Here is a 17,779-nt window from a genome sequence, read left to right as displayed (position 1 = left end):
AGCAGCTGTGAGTGTGAACGAGCCCTCTGTGTGAAGAAAGCCTGACTCAGCTGTGAGTGTGAACGAGCCCTCTGTGTGAAGAAAGCTGACTCAGCAGCTATGAGAGTGAACGAGCCCTCTGTGTGAAGAAAGCCTGACTCAGCTATGAGAGTGAACGAGCCCTCTGTGTGAAGAAAGCTGACTCAGCAGCTGTGAGTGTGAACGAGCCCTCTGTGTGAAGAAAGCTGACTCAGCAGCTGTGAGTGTGAACGAGCCCTCTGTGTGAAGAAAGCTGACTCAGCAGCTATGAGAGTGAACGAGCCCTCTGTGTGAAGAAAGCTGACTCAGCTGTGAGTGTGAACGAGCCCTGTGTGTGAAGAAAGCTGACTCAGCTCCTGTGAGCGTGAACGAGCCCTGTGTGTGAAGAAAGCTGACTCAGCAGCTGTGAGTGTGAACGAGCCCTCTGTGTGAAGAAAGCCTGACTCAGCTGTGAGTGTGAACGAGCCCTCTGTGTGAAGAAAGCTGACTCAGCTATGAGAGTGAACGAGCCCTCTGTGTGAAGAAAGCTGACTCAGCAGCTGTGAGTGTGAACGAGCCCTCTGTGTGAAGAAAGCTGACTCAGCAGCTGTGAGTGTGAACGAGCCCTCTGTGTGAAGAAAGCTGACTCAGCAGCTGTGAGTGTGAACGAGCCCTCTGTGTGAAGAAAGCCTGACAGCTCCTGTGAGTGTGAACGAGCCCTCTGTGTGAAGAAAGCTGACTCAGCTGTTGTGAGTGTGAACGAGCCCTCTGTGTGAAGAAAGCCTGACAGCTCCTGTGAGTGTGAGGTCACGTGACAGACCCTGCAGGTGCCATGGGTTGTACTGCTGTGCCAGGCTAGGTGCATGAGGAGGAGGTCACGTGACAGACCCAGCAGGTGCCATGGGTTGTACTGCTGTGCCAGGCTAGGTGCATGAGGAGGAGGTCACGTGACAGACCCAGCAGGTGTGTGTCTGTGTGCCTCTGTGGGTGTCTGTGTGTGTCTCTGTGAGTCTTTATGGGTGTCTGTGGGTCTCTGTGAGTCTCTATGGGTGTATGTGTGTCTCTGTGAGTCTCTATGGGTGTCTGTGGGTCTTTGTGGGTCTCTATGGGTCTCTGTGTGTCTCTGTGGGTCTCTGTGTGTCTCTGTGTGTCTCTGTGAGTCTCTAGGTGTCTGTGTGTGTCTGTGTGTCTCTATGGGTGTATGTGTGTCTCTGTGAGTCTCTATGGGTATCTGTGGGTCTCTGTGAGTCTCTATGGGTGTATGTGTGTCTCTGTGAGTCTATATGGGTGTCTGTGGGTCTTTGTGGGTCTCTATGGGTCTCTGTGTGTCTCTGTGGGTCTCTGTGTGTCTCTGTGGGTCTTTATGGGTCTCTGTGTGTCTCTGTGGGTCTCTATGGGTCTCTGTGTGTCTCTGTGGGTCTCTGTGTGTCTCTGTGGGTCTTTATGGGTCTCTGTGTGTCTCTGTGTGTCTCTGTGGGTCTCTGTGGGTCTCTATGGGTCTCTGTGAGTCTCTGTGTGTCTCTGTGAGTCTCTATAGGTGTATGTGTGTGTCTGTGTGTCTCTATGGGTGTATGTGTGTCTTTGTGAGTCTCTATGGGTGTCTGTGGGTCTCTGTGAGTCTCTATGGGTGTATGTGTGTCTCTGTGAGTCTCTATGGGTGTCTGTGGGTCTTTGTGGGTCTCTATGGGTCTGTGTGTCTCTGTGGGTCTCTGTGTGTCTCTGTGGGTCTTTATGGGTCTCTGTGTGTCTCTGTGGGTCTCTATGGGTCTCTGTGTGTCTCTGTGGGTCTCTGTGTGTCTCTGTGGGTCTTTATGGGTCTCTGTGGGTCTCTGTGTGTCTCTGTGTGTCTCTGTGGGTCTCTGTGTGTCTCTGTGTGTCTCTGTGTGTCTCTGTGTGTCTCTGTGGGTCTTTATGGGTCTCTGTGGGTCTCTGTGTGTCTCTGTGTGTCTCTGTGTGTCTCTGTGGGTCTCTGTGTGTCTCTGTGTGTCTCTGTGGGTCTTTATGGGTCTCTATGGGTCTCTGTGTGTCTCTGTGGGTCTCTATGGGTCTCTTTGGGTGTCTGTGTGTGTACACATATGTTTACCACGCTGTGTGTGAACACCTGTTTACCAAATTGGCTCAACGTTGCATGTGTACAGGGTTTGAATAAAAATGTTGTTTTCTCGATGGAATAATTTCTGCCCCTTTATATTTTTCAACGCTTTCACTTCACGTGATATTCCTTTGTAGTGTCGTGGCCAATATCTTGTAATAAAATGTTTAGTCTACTTCCTGGTGTCTAATCAATTAAACATTTTGCACACTGTGTTAAAATTGGCGTGTTAATTGTTGTGCAAGGTGAAAACGCCGCGGTCCCTAAATTGTGGAATCGGCTCGCACACCAATCAGGCGCCGCGCGTCTCAGGCGCGCCTGCCTCCGTTTGTGAACATCACTCGAAAAAAAAATAAGTACATTAAAGATTAATTAATAAAGCAATCAATAAAAATCGGCGTCAATCAATTGAGCGTCTCTTTAAAAGCAATGACATTTTTTTAATGGACGTCTTATTATTTAAATATTGCTTTGAGAGAATCAAGAACGCCGCGGTCCCTAAACTCTGGAATCGCCTCGCGCACGAAGCAGGCGCCACTGACGCGGGAACTTGTCAACACGCGGTGAGCGTGGAGCTCAAGTGTCGAAAGTAAAAGTTTTATTATTCAACTTCATTCCTCTCCTCTCTTGTGTGTCGCGCTCAAGGCTCGTGGTCGAAACGTCGTCCACTTCCACCTTTCAATAAAAAAATGTAAAAAAAATAATAAAAAATGTATTTATAAAATTTTTTTTAAAAAAATGTTTACATTTAAAATTTTTTGAAAATTTTTTTATAGTTTATTTTAGTGGGTTTACCTATACAGTGCCTGGGTCTCCTTGACATAATCTAAACTATTATTTATTGGTTCCAATAACAACGAGACAACTGCGGGTGACGCCTAACACGAGTGTGACCCTGAGTTAGAAAGTGTGTGTGTTGCTAAATTGGTTATGTGCCTACAAAGTGTATTTAATTGATATTATTCCATACAAACTTTGCTTTTGTGAGCAGGACTTTACGTGAAGGCATGACACAAATGCACGCCGCGTTTTTAAAAATTTAAAATAGTTATTAAATGTATAAATATCAATGTCCTGGGTCACAGAAGCAAAGTTTGTGGGGAGAATAAAGTTATTTAATTTATTTATTTATTTTAGTTTTATTTATTTTTTCCTACGTGACTTTAACCTCAGAGTATGAATCCTTATAGTCACGAAAGCTTCAAATCTAGAATTTGTGGAGCTTAATATCCCACTTTCTCTACTAGTGAGTCACTAGCTATTAGGCAGTAACACTCTACCACTAAGGGTCAATGTTGTCACACTGTTGTTAGTGGAGTGGATTGTTCACTCAGCTTGTGTGTCCTGGGTCACAAATACAAAGTTTGTGTGGAGTATTAAGAGCCACTTTCTCTACTAGTGAGTCACTAGCTACTAGGCAGTAACACTCTCCCACTCAGGGTCAATGTTGATGTCACACTGTTGTTAATGGAGTGGATTGTTCACTCTGCTTGTGTGCTGGGTCACAAATACAAAGTTTGTGTGGAGTATTAAGAGCCCACTTTCTCTACTATTGAGTCACTAGCTATTAGGTAGTAACACTTTTTATTAATAAAAGTAAAATAAAATAATTATTTTATTTTAAAATAATTATTATAATTATTTATTTTAAAATAATTATTTTATTTTACTTTTATTAATTTTAATGTTTTGCCTACGTGACTTTACCGAAAAAACCTAAAAATATGAAAGTAAAATAAAATAAGTATTTTATTTTACTTTTATTAATTTTATAAATTTTATTAATAATAAAAGTAGAATAAAATAATTATTAATAAAAGTAAAATAAAATAATTATTTTATTTTACTTTGATTAATTTTAATGTTTTGCCTACGTGACTTTACCGAAAAAAACTAAGAATATGAAAGTAAAATAAAATAAATATTTTATTTTACTTTTATTAATTTTATTAATAAAAGTAGAATAAAATATTTATTTATTAATAAAAGTAAAATAAAATAATTATTTTATTTTACTTTGATTAATTTTAATGTTTTGCCTACGTGACTTTACCGAAAAAAACCTAAGAATATGAATCCTTGCAGTCACGAAAGCTTCAAATCTAGAATGTTTTCGTCACTGAATTATCTCCACACATGTTCTGCTCTTGGTTGTGGCGCGGGGTCTTTGGGGCCGTCCATAAATGACGTCACGCACCTGGGGGTGGGGGTCAGACATTTGTGACGGTGGGGGGTGGGGTTGAGAAATGTGACGTCACATCAAAATGCGTAAATTTAAATTTAGAATTGTTTTATTTAAAGCTTTCGTGACTGCAGGGATTCATCTGGTTATAAGGTCGGTCGGCTACAGACATCAGCAGTCGGAGTTCATCACGACCACGGTGGTGAGATGTTGACTCCCTCGCCCGGTACACAAGCGCTCGTGGGTTCGATCCCTCGTACCAGGCGAGGAAGTTAACATCTCCCAGCCACCGTGATGATGACGATGAGTGAGATGTTGACTCCCTCGCCCGGTACACAAGCACTCGTGGGTTAGATCCCTCGTACCAGGCGAGGAAGTTAACATCTCCCAGCCACCGTGATGATGACGACGATGATGAGTGAGACATGACAACTCACAATATACAGCAGCAGCAGCAGCGGGCATCGTCGGGATGGAACCCACGACCTCTTGCGTACCGTGCGAGGTGTGTTGACATCGTCACCCCCGCTCCGCTTCTCTTCTGCACAGAGTCGCTGGCCATGAGAACTCCGATGGGTTCCGTCTCCCCGCCGCCGCCGCTGCTGCTGCTGGGACTCTGCGCCTTCGCACAGCTGGGGGCAGTCGCCAGCGCCGCCTGGTGGTCAGCGCCGCTGTCTTCCTCGTCACTCTTCTGCGATGAGCGCACAAGTTTCTCAGTTTATTTATTTTTGAGCAACCTTACCTAACGTCTTGCACACACCCCCCATACGGCTGCTTGTGTTTGGTTTCACACCGAGTAGCGGGCACGGCTTTCGTGACCAATATCATCCACAAGAGTTTTTTGGGGGGGTTAGATCGCGTGAATGTATAAATGTTGTCATTAAAAATATATCTAGCCACCACGATGATGAGAGAGACATGCAAACTCCAAATATACAGCAGCAGCAGCAGGCGTCAGGGTTGGGTTCGAACCTACTACCTCCTGCGTACCAGGCGAGGTAGTTAACATCTCCTAGCCACCGTGATGATAATGATGAGAGAGACACGCAAACTACAAATATACAGCAGCAGCAGCAGGCGTCAGGGTTTGGATCGAACCTACGACCTCCTGCGTACCAAGCGAGGTAGTCAACATCTCCTAGCCACTGTGATGATGAGAGAGAGAGACACGCAGACTCCAAATATACAGCAGCAGGTGTCAAGATTTTGATCGAACCTACTACCTCCTGCGTACCAGGCGAGGTAGTCAACATCTCCTGGCCACCGTGACCCCCCCCCCACCCCCCCTCTGCAGGTCGCTGGCATTGTGGACACCCCGGGTGGACCCCTCCACGCATCCGCTGCTGTTGTGCAGCATGGCGCCGGGCCTGTCCCCCACACAGCGCCAAATCTGCCAGCAGCAGCCGCACTTCATGAAGCTCGTGGCCGAGGGCGTCCAGCTGGCGATCTCCGAGTACCGGCACCAGTTCCAGGCCAAGCGGTCCAACTGGACCACGCAGGATTGGCCCGCCCCTCTTCCTCGGGCGGGTAAGGAGATCATTAATTCTAGATTTGAAGCTTTCGTGACTGCAAGGATTCATATTCTTAGGTTTTTTCGGTAAAGTCATGTAGGTAAAACATTAAAATTAATAAAAGTAAAATAAAAAATAAAAATCATGACGTTTCGGAGGCAACACAAGCTTCCGTCTTCAGGTGGAACCGTCACAGCCACGACAGCTGTATCAAGTAAATGAGAGATTACAAGAGCTACCACTCCGTTTATATAATGGTTGGAGAGGGGGGAAGGGCCAAGTACGGCACACTTTTTATTAATTTGGTAATGTGAGGCTTAAGAGGCTGAGCCTTTGTTATGGAGAGGTATGGAGATCGTCACCCCGGGTCAGAGCCAGCGTCGAGCCTCTCCCGACAACAAGCGGGTTTCACTTTAGTTTGACCCCGAGCTACGATAAGCGGCTCCCAGAGGTCGCAGCGCCACCCGACACGGCCAACTAGTAAGCTTTGTCGTGTGAATAGAACGTGCCGATTCATGACTAGTTCAGCACTCGTGTGCAGTGTGGTAGTGTGGGTTCATTGAGAGATGCACCAACTCAGGAGGTGACACTTATTCTACGGACCGCAATGGGTTGACGACATCAATCGGGCCGACAATCGGCACGCTGCCCGACCCACAATGCCGAGCACGGAGACCCAGTGTAGCCAGGCCACGCCCCCTTCTAGAACCTTCCAACAGGTTCCCTGAGCTTCCTGACTGACCCCCCTTCTACCTCTAGCCCAGATACGCCCCCTTCTAGAACCTTCTACCTCTAGCCCAGACACGCCCCCTTCTAGAACCTTCTACCTCTAACCCAGACACGCCTCCCTTCTAGAACCTTCTACCGCTAACCCAGACACGCCCCCTTCTAGAACCTTCTACCGCTAACCCAGACACGCCCCCTTCTAGAACCTTCTACCTCTAACCCAGACACGCCCCCTTCTAGAACCTTCTACCTCTAGCCCAGACACGTCCCCTTCTAGAACCTTCTACCTCTAGCCCAGACACGACCCCTTCTAGAACCTTCTACCTCTAACCCAGACACGCCCCTTTCTAGAACCTTCTACCTCTAGCCCAGACACGCCCCCTTCTAGAACCTTCTACCTCTAGCCCAGACACGACCCCTTCTAGAACCTTCTACCTCTAGCCCAGACACGCCTCCTTCTAGAACCTTCTACCTCTAGCCCAGACACACCCCCTTCTAGAACCTTCTACCTCTAGCCCAGACACGCCCCCTTCTAGAACCTTCTACCTCTAGCCCAGACACACCCCCTTCTAGAACCTTCTACCTCTAGCCCAGACACGCCCCCTTCTAGAACCTTCTACCTCTAGCCCAGACACGCCCCCTTCTAGAACCTTCTACCTCTAGCCCAGACACGCCCCCTTCTAGAACCTTCTACCTCTAGCCCAGACACGCCCCCTTCTAGAACCTTCTACCGCTAACCCAGACACGCCCCCTTCTAGTTGGTCATTGTGTGACGCGCCCACACTCGTGATTACCCCTCCTGCCAACAGGGGCCACCCTGTCACTGCAGAAGTCAACGATTCGCCACGTTCTGTCTGCGTGCCGAAGCCTTGCCCGTCAGACGCGGCGGCTGTTTTAACGACGTGACGTTTCTATTTCGGCGACCTCCGCTAGAAAGAGAAACGACAATCTCCGTTATAGACAAATGATGAAATTGTTTTGTGGGCGGGGGGGGTGGTGGGCCCCCCAGGCTCTCGCGAGGCCGCCTTCTTCACCGCCCTCACCTCCGCCGGCGTGGTGCACGTGGTGGCGCGCGCCTGCTACACCTCGCAGCTGATCCGCGACAGCTGCAACTGGACCTACGACCCCTTGCTGCACCACGGAGACAACATCCAATACGGAGTCCATTTCGCCAAGGTGTTTGTGGACGCGAGCGTTCACGACCGCTGGAGGCGAGGGGGACAACGCAAGTCTTTGGCGAAACTCGTGCAGATGGATTTGCACAACTACGAAGTCGGTCGCGTGGTGAGTGGGCGGGTGGCTTATGGGTATTGTCGTATGAAATGTTTTTTTATGGAAAAAATTATCATCTTCTTGGTTCTTTCGGTAAAGTCACGTAGAATGGAAATAATAAAATAATTAAAATAAAACGGCTATTTTATTATTTTATTCTTATTCTTTTATTATTTCCATTCTACGTGACTTTACCGAAAGAACCAAGAAGATGAATCCCTGCAGTTACGAAAGCTTTAAATCGAAAAAGTATCATTTTATGAGATGCTGCACATTTATATAGTTGGCTCGGCTTGGTTGTCTAGGGGTTGTCTTGTTCAGCAGTTCTGCTGCTGTATCTTTCCACCCGATTGCTTGTATTGCAGGTTGAAATGTGATTTCTTATTTGTCTACCTACGTGACTTTGCCGATCTAACCCCCCAAGTCGGCACGCTCGTGGTTCGTCATGAGCTGTTGAGCTGCTGCTCCTGCAGGTAGCAGCCTGGCTTTGCGCCACTACCCTTGGGTGCGGCACGGGCTAGAGAAGAGATGGAGTGATGTGGTACAGGAGGACGTGGAGCTGAGTGGACTTGCCGATGACCGGTACCAGCGGTGTCAAGATCGGCCTCAGTGGAGGAGGCTCGTGAAGGACGCTACTGGGCAGTTGGAGGCAGTCGCCCTCCAACAACAACGGAGGGTGGAGGAGTGACGCTCACAACAACGAGCGGAGCGCCGGGTCGCTAAAACACAGCAAGTTGGCACAGTAGGGGGCACAGGTGGTGCATCAGCCAGTCATCTCAGTCAGTCGACCCGTGGCACCTGCTGGGTCTGCCCCGTGACCTCCTGCCAGCGGGCGTTGGACACTTCACGTGGCCTCAAGGTGCACTTAGCCTGGCACAAGCGCCGTGGTGATGTCACCGCCACTTAGTGGCGAATGGCGGTTGGTAGTGACGAATGATGATGGTGTTGGTGGTGACTGATTGTGGTAGTATCAATGACGGTCGTGGTGACTGTGGTAGTGACAATGACGGTGGTGGTGGTGACTGACTGTGGTAGTAACAATGACGGTGGTGGTGGTGGTGCTGTAGGTGGTGGAACACCTGGCGTACTACTACTGCGGTTGCGACAACAGAACCGGTGAATGCCACAGAGTCTGCCTGCCGCTGCGCGAAGACTTTCGCGACGTTGGCGACTTTCTGAAGGTGAGCTCACGGCTGCCGGTGACGAGACTGCACCCGCAGGATTAATCCGACGATGACGACAACGATGATGACGACAACGACGACGACGATGTCAATGGCGGCTGCAGGAAAAGTACGAGAGAAGTTCCGCCATGCGGCTGGTGAGGGACAAGAGGAGCGGCAGCGGCAGCGGCGCCGCCCGCTGGCGCCTGGAGCCGGTGAACGAGTGGTTGACGGCGCCCTCGGAGATCGACTTGGTCCACGTGAACGCCAGCCCGGAGCACTGCGTCCGTGGCAACACCAGCAGCGCGGGGGGTGCGGGGCAGCGCTGCAACGACACCGAGCTACCCGAGGGGTGCACCGTCACGTGCTGTGACAGAGGATACGACATCTCACAAGGTGGGCCCCCCCCTCCGAAAATAGACTAAAACTATTCACTATGAGACATCTCCTTTACCAGTGGCAAAATATAGTGATGGGTTTTTACCCTTTCAACTGGTGCAAAAACTGACACCTTCCCCCGCACCTCCTGAGCGCATGGCTGGCTGTGTACAGTGTCAAGAAGTTCAACGTACAAACTCTACACTACACACTACACTACACACTACACTACACTATACACTACACTATACACTACACTACACACTACACTATACATCACATCCTATACACTACTTTACACTATACACTACACACTACACTACACTATACACTACACTATACACTACACACTACACTACACTATACACTACACTATACACTACACTACACTATACATCACATCCTATACACTATACACTACACACTCACAACCTACACTACACTATACACTACACACTACACTACACTATACACTACACTATACACTACACTACACTATACATCACATCCTATACACTATACACTACACACTACACTATACACTACACACTACACTACACACTATACACTACACTACACACTACACTATACACTACACACTACACTACTCTACAGCACGACTCTACACGACTGTAATGACCACCTGGCCACGCATCACCGTCTCTCTCTATTCACACTGTCCCTTCACCACTGTACACTAGTCGTCACTACTGTACAGTACCGGACACCACGCAATTACATCCAAAATGCGTTTCTGTGGAACTGCTTTCCGTGAGCCTCAGCTCGCTCCAAGGGATATCGTCGGGACCATTCGCAGAGGTCGCTAACGGGTTTTGATTCCTAACCCCTCGTACCCGTACCCGGCCGCACCAGGGTCGCAAACAGGTACCCTACCCGTTCCCTACCCGTACCCTACCCGAAATGAGTGACAAACGGTGACTCACCAGTGACTCACGGCCTAACCCGTACCCGGCCGCACCAGGGTCGCAAACGGCTACCCGGCTACCCGGCCGGGTACGAGTAGCCGGGTATCGGGTAGGGTACGGGTATCGGGTAGGGTACGGGTATCGGGTATCGGGTAGGGTACGGGTATCAGGAAGGGTACGGGTAGCCGGGTATTGGGTAGGGTACGGGTATCGGGTAGGGTATCGGGTAGGGTACGGGTAGCCGGGTATCGGGTAGGGTACGGGTATCGGGTAGGGTACAGGTATCGGGTAGGGTACAGGTATCGGGTAGGGTACAGGTATCGGGTAGGGTACGGGTATCGGGTAGGGTACGGGTATCGGGTAGGGTACGGGTATGGGGTAGGGTACGGGTATCGGGTAGGGTACAGGTATCGGGTAGGGTACGGGTATCGGGTAGGGTACGGGTATCGGGTAGGGTACGGGTATGGGGTAGGGTACGGGTATCGGGTAGGGTACGGGTATCGGGTAGGGTACGGGTATCGGGTAGGGTACGGGTATCGGGTAGGGTACGGGTATCTGGTAGGGTACGGGTATCGGGTAGGGTACGGGTATGGGGTAGGGTACGGGTATCGGGTAGGGTACAGGTATCGGGTAGGGTACAGGTATCGGGTAGGGTACGGGTATCTGGTAGGGTACGGGTATCGGGTAGGGTACTGGTGTCGGGTAGGGTACGGGTATCGGGTACCCGGTTGCGACCTCTGGTCGTTTGACGTCGGGAGGAGAAGTGCGCGGAGATTTTGTTCACCTCGACGTTAACGGCGGTCGCACAATAGCGACGACCTCGTGAGCTCTCTCCCCTCTGCTGTTCCCTCCCAGTCACGCTGGAGACGCAGTGTGGGTGCAAGGAACAGCTCAAGCAGAACGTCAAGTGCAAGCTTTGCCCGTGGACCGTCGATCAATTCGTTTGCAAGTAGCCTCCAGCCCCAGTGGAGGGGGGGCCTCGACTGAGATCGCGACCCCCACAAAGTTGTTTAGGGCATCGACATCCAGCGTGTACTCCTCACTACGAGCTGCGTCTACTATACACACTTCACTCGCGTGCGACACTCCACAAGCTACACTGCACTATGCACTACCCTACTATACACTCTGCATGCGCTTCATCTTCACGATGTGGAAGCGCCGTTGTTTTGTGACGTCGCCACTTGAATGCGCTTAGCGACCAAGTGCCGTTGTTCCATTTATTCCTTTGTTCTCGTTAACGCCGCGTTTGCCAAATCTAGGCACCGTTCACTCGGCGCTTGTTGGGATTCACAGCGAGGTCCGTCGCACCCTTCCCTGCGAGCCGCGTCACACTGAATCTACTACTTCACACGACTTCGCACTGCACTTGTATGCAGTGTTTCACCTATAAAAGTCATTTTTGTCTCTTTATCTGTGTGTGTGGATGAAACTTGCTAAGGATTTGGCTCACGAACCACAGGGTGTACGGTTAAAGTACCCACACACACTACACACGCCACACACACACTACGCCACCCACGCCACACACACACGCCACACACACGCTACACACACGCCACCACACGCCACACACCACACACACACACGCCACACACACCACACACACACACCACGCCACACACACCACACACGCCACACACACTACGCCACCCACGCCACACACACACGCGACACACACACGCCACACACACACACCACACACACACACCACGCCACACACACCACACACACCACACACGCCACACACACCACACACACACACCACGCCACACACACCACACCACACACTACCACCCACGCCACACACACTACGCCACACACACGCCACACACACACACCACACACACACTACGCACACACTACACCACACACTACACCACACACTACACCACACACGCCACACACACCACACACACACACCACGCCACACACACCACGCCACACACACACGCCACACACACACACACCACACACACCACGCCACACACACCACACACACCACACACGCCACACACACTACGCCACACACACACGCCACACACGCCACACACTACGCCACACACACTACACCACACCACACACTACACCACACACACACCACGCCACACACACACTACACCACACACACACCACACACTACGCCACACACTACACCACACACTACACCACACACTACACCACACGCACACCACGCCACACACACTACACCACACACACACCACACACTACACCACACACACGACAGCCAGTGAGGAACTGTAGATCCGCCGCTGACCATTCACTCCAAGGCATCCGCTGATAAAAGAAGATAAAGGTGCAGTCCCTGCAATTCCCCTACTCAGGCTCTTGTTGGCAGAACGGCCTTCCCACTCTTGAGGAGCTCTGGACAGAGCTCCTCGATGGGCTACTTGGCCTACTCTTCCACGCTGACGTCTACAGACGCCGTGGGAGAACACACCAGAGTGGGGGTAGCCCACACTCTACCCCACCGACTGGACCGGGTGGTGGCTGGGTGCGTTTGAGAAACATGTCCATTGGTTCAGCTGCCGTAGCGACGGCGGGTGACGGAGCGGTGACCTCTGGGTTGTTTGACCTTCTGAGTCAATGATTGGCGTCACGTTGCGAGCCCAGTGTGTTTGTACGTGCGACGTCGGTCAAATGAAAGTCACTTAAATTTCGATTTAAAGCTTTCGTGACTGCAGGGATTCATATTCTTGGTTCTTTCGGTAAAGTCACGTAGAAGGGAAATAATACAATATTAAAAACAATAACATTTCTCACGTTTCGACTGCAACACAAGCAATCATCATCAGGTGTGAAATCCACAGAAAAAAACATTTTAAAAATGTTCTTGCTGTGGATTTCACACCTGATGATGATGATTGCTTGTGTTGCAGTCGAAACGTGAGACATTTTATTGTTTTATATTTACATTATTTTATAATTCCCCTTCTACGTGACTTTACCGAAAGAACCAAGAATATGAAAGTCACTTATTTGAACGGCCCTGGACTGAGACTGCCTGTGACCTTCAGCGTTGAGGCGCCGCTCAAATAACTAAACAGCAGCAAAGGCAAACGACAAACATCGTGAGTAGTGAACAGCGAGTGGATCAGCGCGGCTGGGCTACGTACGGTGCGAAAGAAGTTCAACACACACAGAGCAGAAGTTGTTGTTTGTGTCACTTTCTTTGTTGCAACTTGCCGGAAATCTGTGTAAATAAACACAAATAAGCCGCGTGGCTCGGCAGATTTCTCCAGTAACGAACCAAACGCCTCTTCCGATTGCGAAACACAAACTCGGCAATCAGTTGTGCAGACCAGAAGGGGGGGTGGGGAGTGAATGTCGTCGTGAATGACAGCGGGTGTCTGTCACTGACTGGGTTATATCGACACACACAACGTATGTTGATCACGCATGCACACGATGCATGCGCATTGCGTGTGTGTACGTTCGGCCGTTGTAAAAATAACTTCACCCAAATACACTCGTAGCGATGTTGACGTGTAACCCGGTCACAGGAGCAGACTTCAAGCGGCTAATGCCGATGGGTAAAGGTGCAGTCCTGCAAGTGCTCGCGTCACCGCTGCCACGGAAGGTTTTCTCGAGGGAGCTCCGGAGAGAGAGCCTCCGTGGGATGTAACTTGGCCTACTCTTCCACGCTGGCCGATACTTTGTTTTAGGAGAGGTGGGACTACACAGAATCGGTGATGATGTATCTTGGAGGAATCCGATGAGCAGTGAAGCTCTTCATCACAGATATCCAGTCGGAAATGTTGACCACCACCACCCACATTTTACCCCACCGGTGAAATTAAAGCATGCACACACTCTTGAGGGCCTTGTGATTCTACATGTGGAGGGAAAACCCGGAGAGAAATCCACGTGGCCACGGGGAGAGAGACACGCAGACTTCAAATATACAGCAGCAGGCGTTAGGATCGGGATCGAACCCACGACCTCCTGTATACCAGGCGAGGTAGTCAACATCTCCTAGCCACCGTGATGATGATGATGATGGTGAGAGAGACACGCAAACTCCAAATATACAGCAGCAGGCATCAGGGCCTGGATAGAACCCACGACCTCCTGTATACCAGGCGAGGTAGTCAACATCTAGCCACCGTGATGATGATGAGAGAGAGACACGCAGATTTCAAATATACAGCAGCAGGCGTTAGTCGGGATCGAACCCACGACCTCTTGTATACCAGGGGAGGTAGTTAACATCTCCTAGGCACCGTGATGATGATGCTCTTTCGATTAACCCCGCTGTGTGCCAATACAAGTTGGCCCGGCTCATCTTTTGCCTCCTCGGTTGCATACTGATAGTGTGCCTCTGTGTATGTGGGGCGGGCAGACATGTGGCGTGCTGGTTAGTGAAATGCGCTACAAACGTGGTGATCTGAATACAAATGTCCAGCAGCCACTTCTAACTCGGTTGCAAATATAGGAACCGTTCCTGGGCATTCCCTTGGCTTTGAGCCTTAAGTGAGTAAGTAGCCGGCGTGTGACGTCAGCTTCAGCGTTGGGGAGACAGGCGTGGTGCTGGCCACCCCACCACCATTGCAGCCTTCACGACTACCAGCAAATCGCATTGCCCCAACAGTCAGCACAGTCAGCATCGGCCGCACAGGGGTTCTTTTGAAAATGTGTAATGCTTATGTGGGTGAGCGAGGCTAAGGGTGTACGAGTGTGTGTTGGACAAAGTATTGTAATTCAAACCTCGCAAAAATTAACCCGTGAAAACAAAGTTTTTCACTTTAAATCCTTTATATGCGTGGCGGCTAGAGTCCTCTCGTCCTCTGGCTTGAGATGGCTGCCACCTATGGGTCAGATGATTGTCTGCCACCATTAAGCAATTGTTAATTAAATATTTTTTTAAAAATTCCCTACACAGTGTAAAATTTGGGAAATTTTTTTTCACGAAAATTAATCGTCACGCACAACGAGTCTGTGTGGAAAATGTCAGCTCGATTGGATCACGGGAAGTGGGTTAAAAAACGACTGGAAGATTTGCACGGTCGTAAGCAAGCACGCACGCAATCACGCAAGCAAGCAAGTGAACTTAATATAAAGGATTTTTAAAAAACAGGTGCCGTTCTTGGCTTCTGGTATCTGGCATGCTCCTTCTCAAGGTCATCTGCCTCATATGAATGAGTGTTCCGTGCTGTTTGGGACTTCAAATGTGAAGAAGTCCACATTGGCTTTGGGTACCTGGTGCCTGTGTCACCGTGTGCGCAATAGACGCTCGCCAGCAACGTATCCCGGCATTGCAACATCGCTGCCCAAGGACACGAGAGGAACAGCGACCTTCTGCTGCTGTCACAATGTCTATGAGCTCGCAGGCATTACACGTCATGAGAGTACTCTTTGGTTCTTTCGGTAAAGTCACGTATGAAGATAAAATAATAAATTAAATACCTAGCATACGACGTTTCGAATGCAACACAAGCAATCATCATCAGGTATACATTAAATAGAAACACAAATCTATTATACTTAGAAATGTAATGTAATACAACAGAGAGGCGGATAACATAACAGTCAACACCCTATCTGGTTGATTACGTTCTTCCTGAGAATGCCAAATTTGAGAGAGAGATCAAACACAGAACCAGAACCATAATCTCTCTCTCAAATTTAGCATTCTCAGGAAGAACGTAATCAACCAGGTAGGGTGTTGACTGTTATGTTATCCGACTCTCTGTTGTATTACATTACATTTCTAAGTATACTAGATTTGTGTTTCTATTTAATTTATACCTGATGATGATTGCTTGTGTTGCAATCGAAACGTCGTATGCTAGTATTTAATTTATTTTATTATTTTATCTTTATACGTCACTTTACCGAAAGAACCAAAGAATAATTCCTGCAGTCACGAAAGCTCCAAATTAAGTCATGAGAGTCCTTGACAAGAGCAGTCCTTTGTGTGCACAAGTCAGGGCAGCTCGATCAGCTACTGGAAGTGATTCATCGCGAGACACAGCTGCCATAGACATTGGCTCAGTCACGTCTGGATTTGACCTTCCACAATGTGAGTTTTTATCTTCAGTATCGTACGCGTTGTCACACTTTCTGTTGAACGATGAGAAGCTCGTGAGGCAGAAGAAGTGCGTGCAGCATGGAGACAGGTGAGAGTAGTGACACGTGCAGAAGATGACTTCGAGACTGCAAAATTTTACACTGTTTAGGGGAAAATACATATTTAATTACCAATTGTTTAATGCTGCCAGACAATCATCTGACCCATAGGTGGCAGCCATCTCAAGCCAGAGGACGAGAGGACTCTAGCCGCCCCGATGCCACGCATATAAAGGATTTATAGTGAAAAACTTTGTTTTTACGGGTTAATTTTTTATTTATTTATGAATAAAATCGCAACAATGTAAACAATCCGACAGCTGTGCTCCTGTAATCGACACGGCAGGCTGAGGATGGGCAGGGAAGATGTATTATTTGTTTCATCCCTGCTACAGCTCAATGGAGAGTGATACAAGCTCCAGATCATGAGATTAAAGAGGTAACACATTTGATACAGTCAGAAAACAATTCAAGTCAATCCCTAAACAAACATTATCATCATCGTGTTTCCATGTTTTTTTATTGTGTCGACTCATTTCACAATAAACATGGGTACATGTTATCTTATAAAATCCATTTGTTGCGATGACATTTACAAAGGTCGTCGTCACGGTGAAAGATCACATCGTCGTACAGACGGAGACAAGTGTAGGGTTCACTGCACACAGCCCCGCTTCTCGTTCGATGTCAAACTCGTGTCAAGGGGACAATGGCTGATGGAATATGAATGAGCTGCCGTGAGGTTTAGCGAGGACGAGATGTTGGGGGGAAAAGACACGAGGCAAAAACAATTGAAGACACGACTTGGCAACTTGAAGGAGGTGAAATGAAGAATAAGGCTCAACACCCAAAGGGATTTTGGAAGTTTGAGCAAAAGCGCCGCCATTGGGCAGAGGCGTGAAGAGAGACGCAGCGCCAGGGTCATAGTATTTGTACTGGTAGGAACCCACTGGTTACACCAGCCCACAGGGGATTATTGTTTCCGTCCGTCGTCCAGGGAGGGGAGGGGCTGGGTGGGGTGGGGCTGGGTGGGGAGGGGCTGGTCACCCCGTGGTGCCCTTATAAAACTCAACGTTTCACCTACTCACGCCGGCTTGTGCCCGCCCTCACAGTCGGCATATTTGCGGAATACACCACGCCCTGGCCGTTGACCCTGCAGGCCATTGTCCGAACAACCCGACGTTCCTACCAGCTCCCTCCGCAGGAGGAATGTGTTTGTATACATGCTGGAGGGAAGTACGGCAGAAACACCACCTTACTCCAGCAGCAACTGCATTACTTTCAGCATTCCCCACAGCCCTTTGTCGACACGTTGCACGGTGATGGCCTCGCCTCGCCATGTCGGTCGTGGAGGTTGTTGTGACCATACTTCACCACGCTGGTCAGTGCGGGTTGGTGAAGGGGATGCCCAGGACCAGCTCAGATCTCTGTTGTTGGTGCTG

At 49.4% G+C, this 17,779-nt stretch overlaps 1 protein-coding gene across 1 annotated transcript; it reads left to right on the top strand.

Moving 5' to 3' along the window:
- Positions 1-2,639: 2,639 nt before the first annotated feature.
- Positions 2,640-11,200, top strand: LOC133362653 (protein Wnt-5a-like). Its single transcript, XM_061581575.1, has 7 exons — positions 2,640-2,652; positions 4,821-4,932; positions 5,566-5,798; positions 7,518-7,792; positions 8,848-8,961; positions 9,069-9,339; positions 11,103-11,200. Exons 2-7 carry the CDS (start codon positions 4,832-4,834, stop codon positions 11,198-11,200), a joined length of 1,092 nt encoding a protein of 363 aa, XP_061437559.1. The 5' UTR covers positions 2,640-2,652; positions 4,821-4,831.
- Positions 11,201-17,779: the final 6,579 nt, after the last annotated feature.

The sequence above is a fragment of the Lethenteron reissneri genome, unplaced genomic scaffold (assembly GCF_015708825.2).
Source record: "Lethenteron reissneri isolate LAM-NWPU_2019-01 unplaced genomic scaffold, ASM1570882v1 scaffold_1566, whole genome shotgun sequence".
In the NCBI taxonomy this organism is placed as follows: domain Eukaryota; kingdom Metazoa; phylum Chordata; class Hyperoartia; order Petromyzontiformes; family Petromyzontidae; genus Lethenteron; species Lethenteron reissneri.
The sequence above is the reverse complement of the archived record's forward strand: the minus strand, read 5'-3'. Positions and strand labels throughout refer to the sequence as shown.

Bases quoted from the DNA above. Each gene is read 5' to 3' on its own strand.
- LOC133362653 (XM_061581575.1), top strand. From the start codon at position 4,832: ATGAGAACTCCGATGGGTTCCGTCTCCCCGCCGCCGCCGCTGCTGCTG. The intron at 8,962-9,068 runs GTGAGCTCACGG...TGGCGGCTGCAG, and splicing joins ACGTTGGCGACTTTCTGAAG to GAAAAGTACGAGAGAAGTTC. The intron at 9,340-11,102 runs GTGGGCCCCCCC...GTTCCCTCCCAG, and splicing joins AGGATACGACATCTCACAAG to TCACGCTGGAGACGCAGTGT.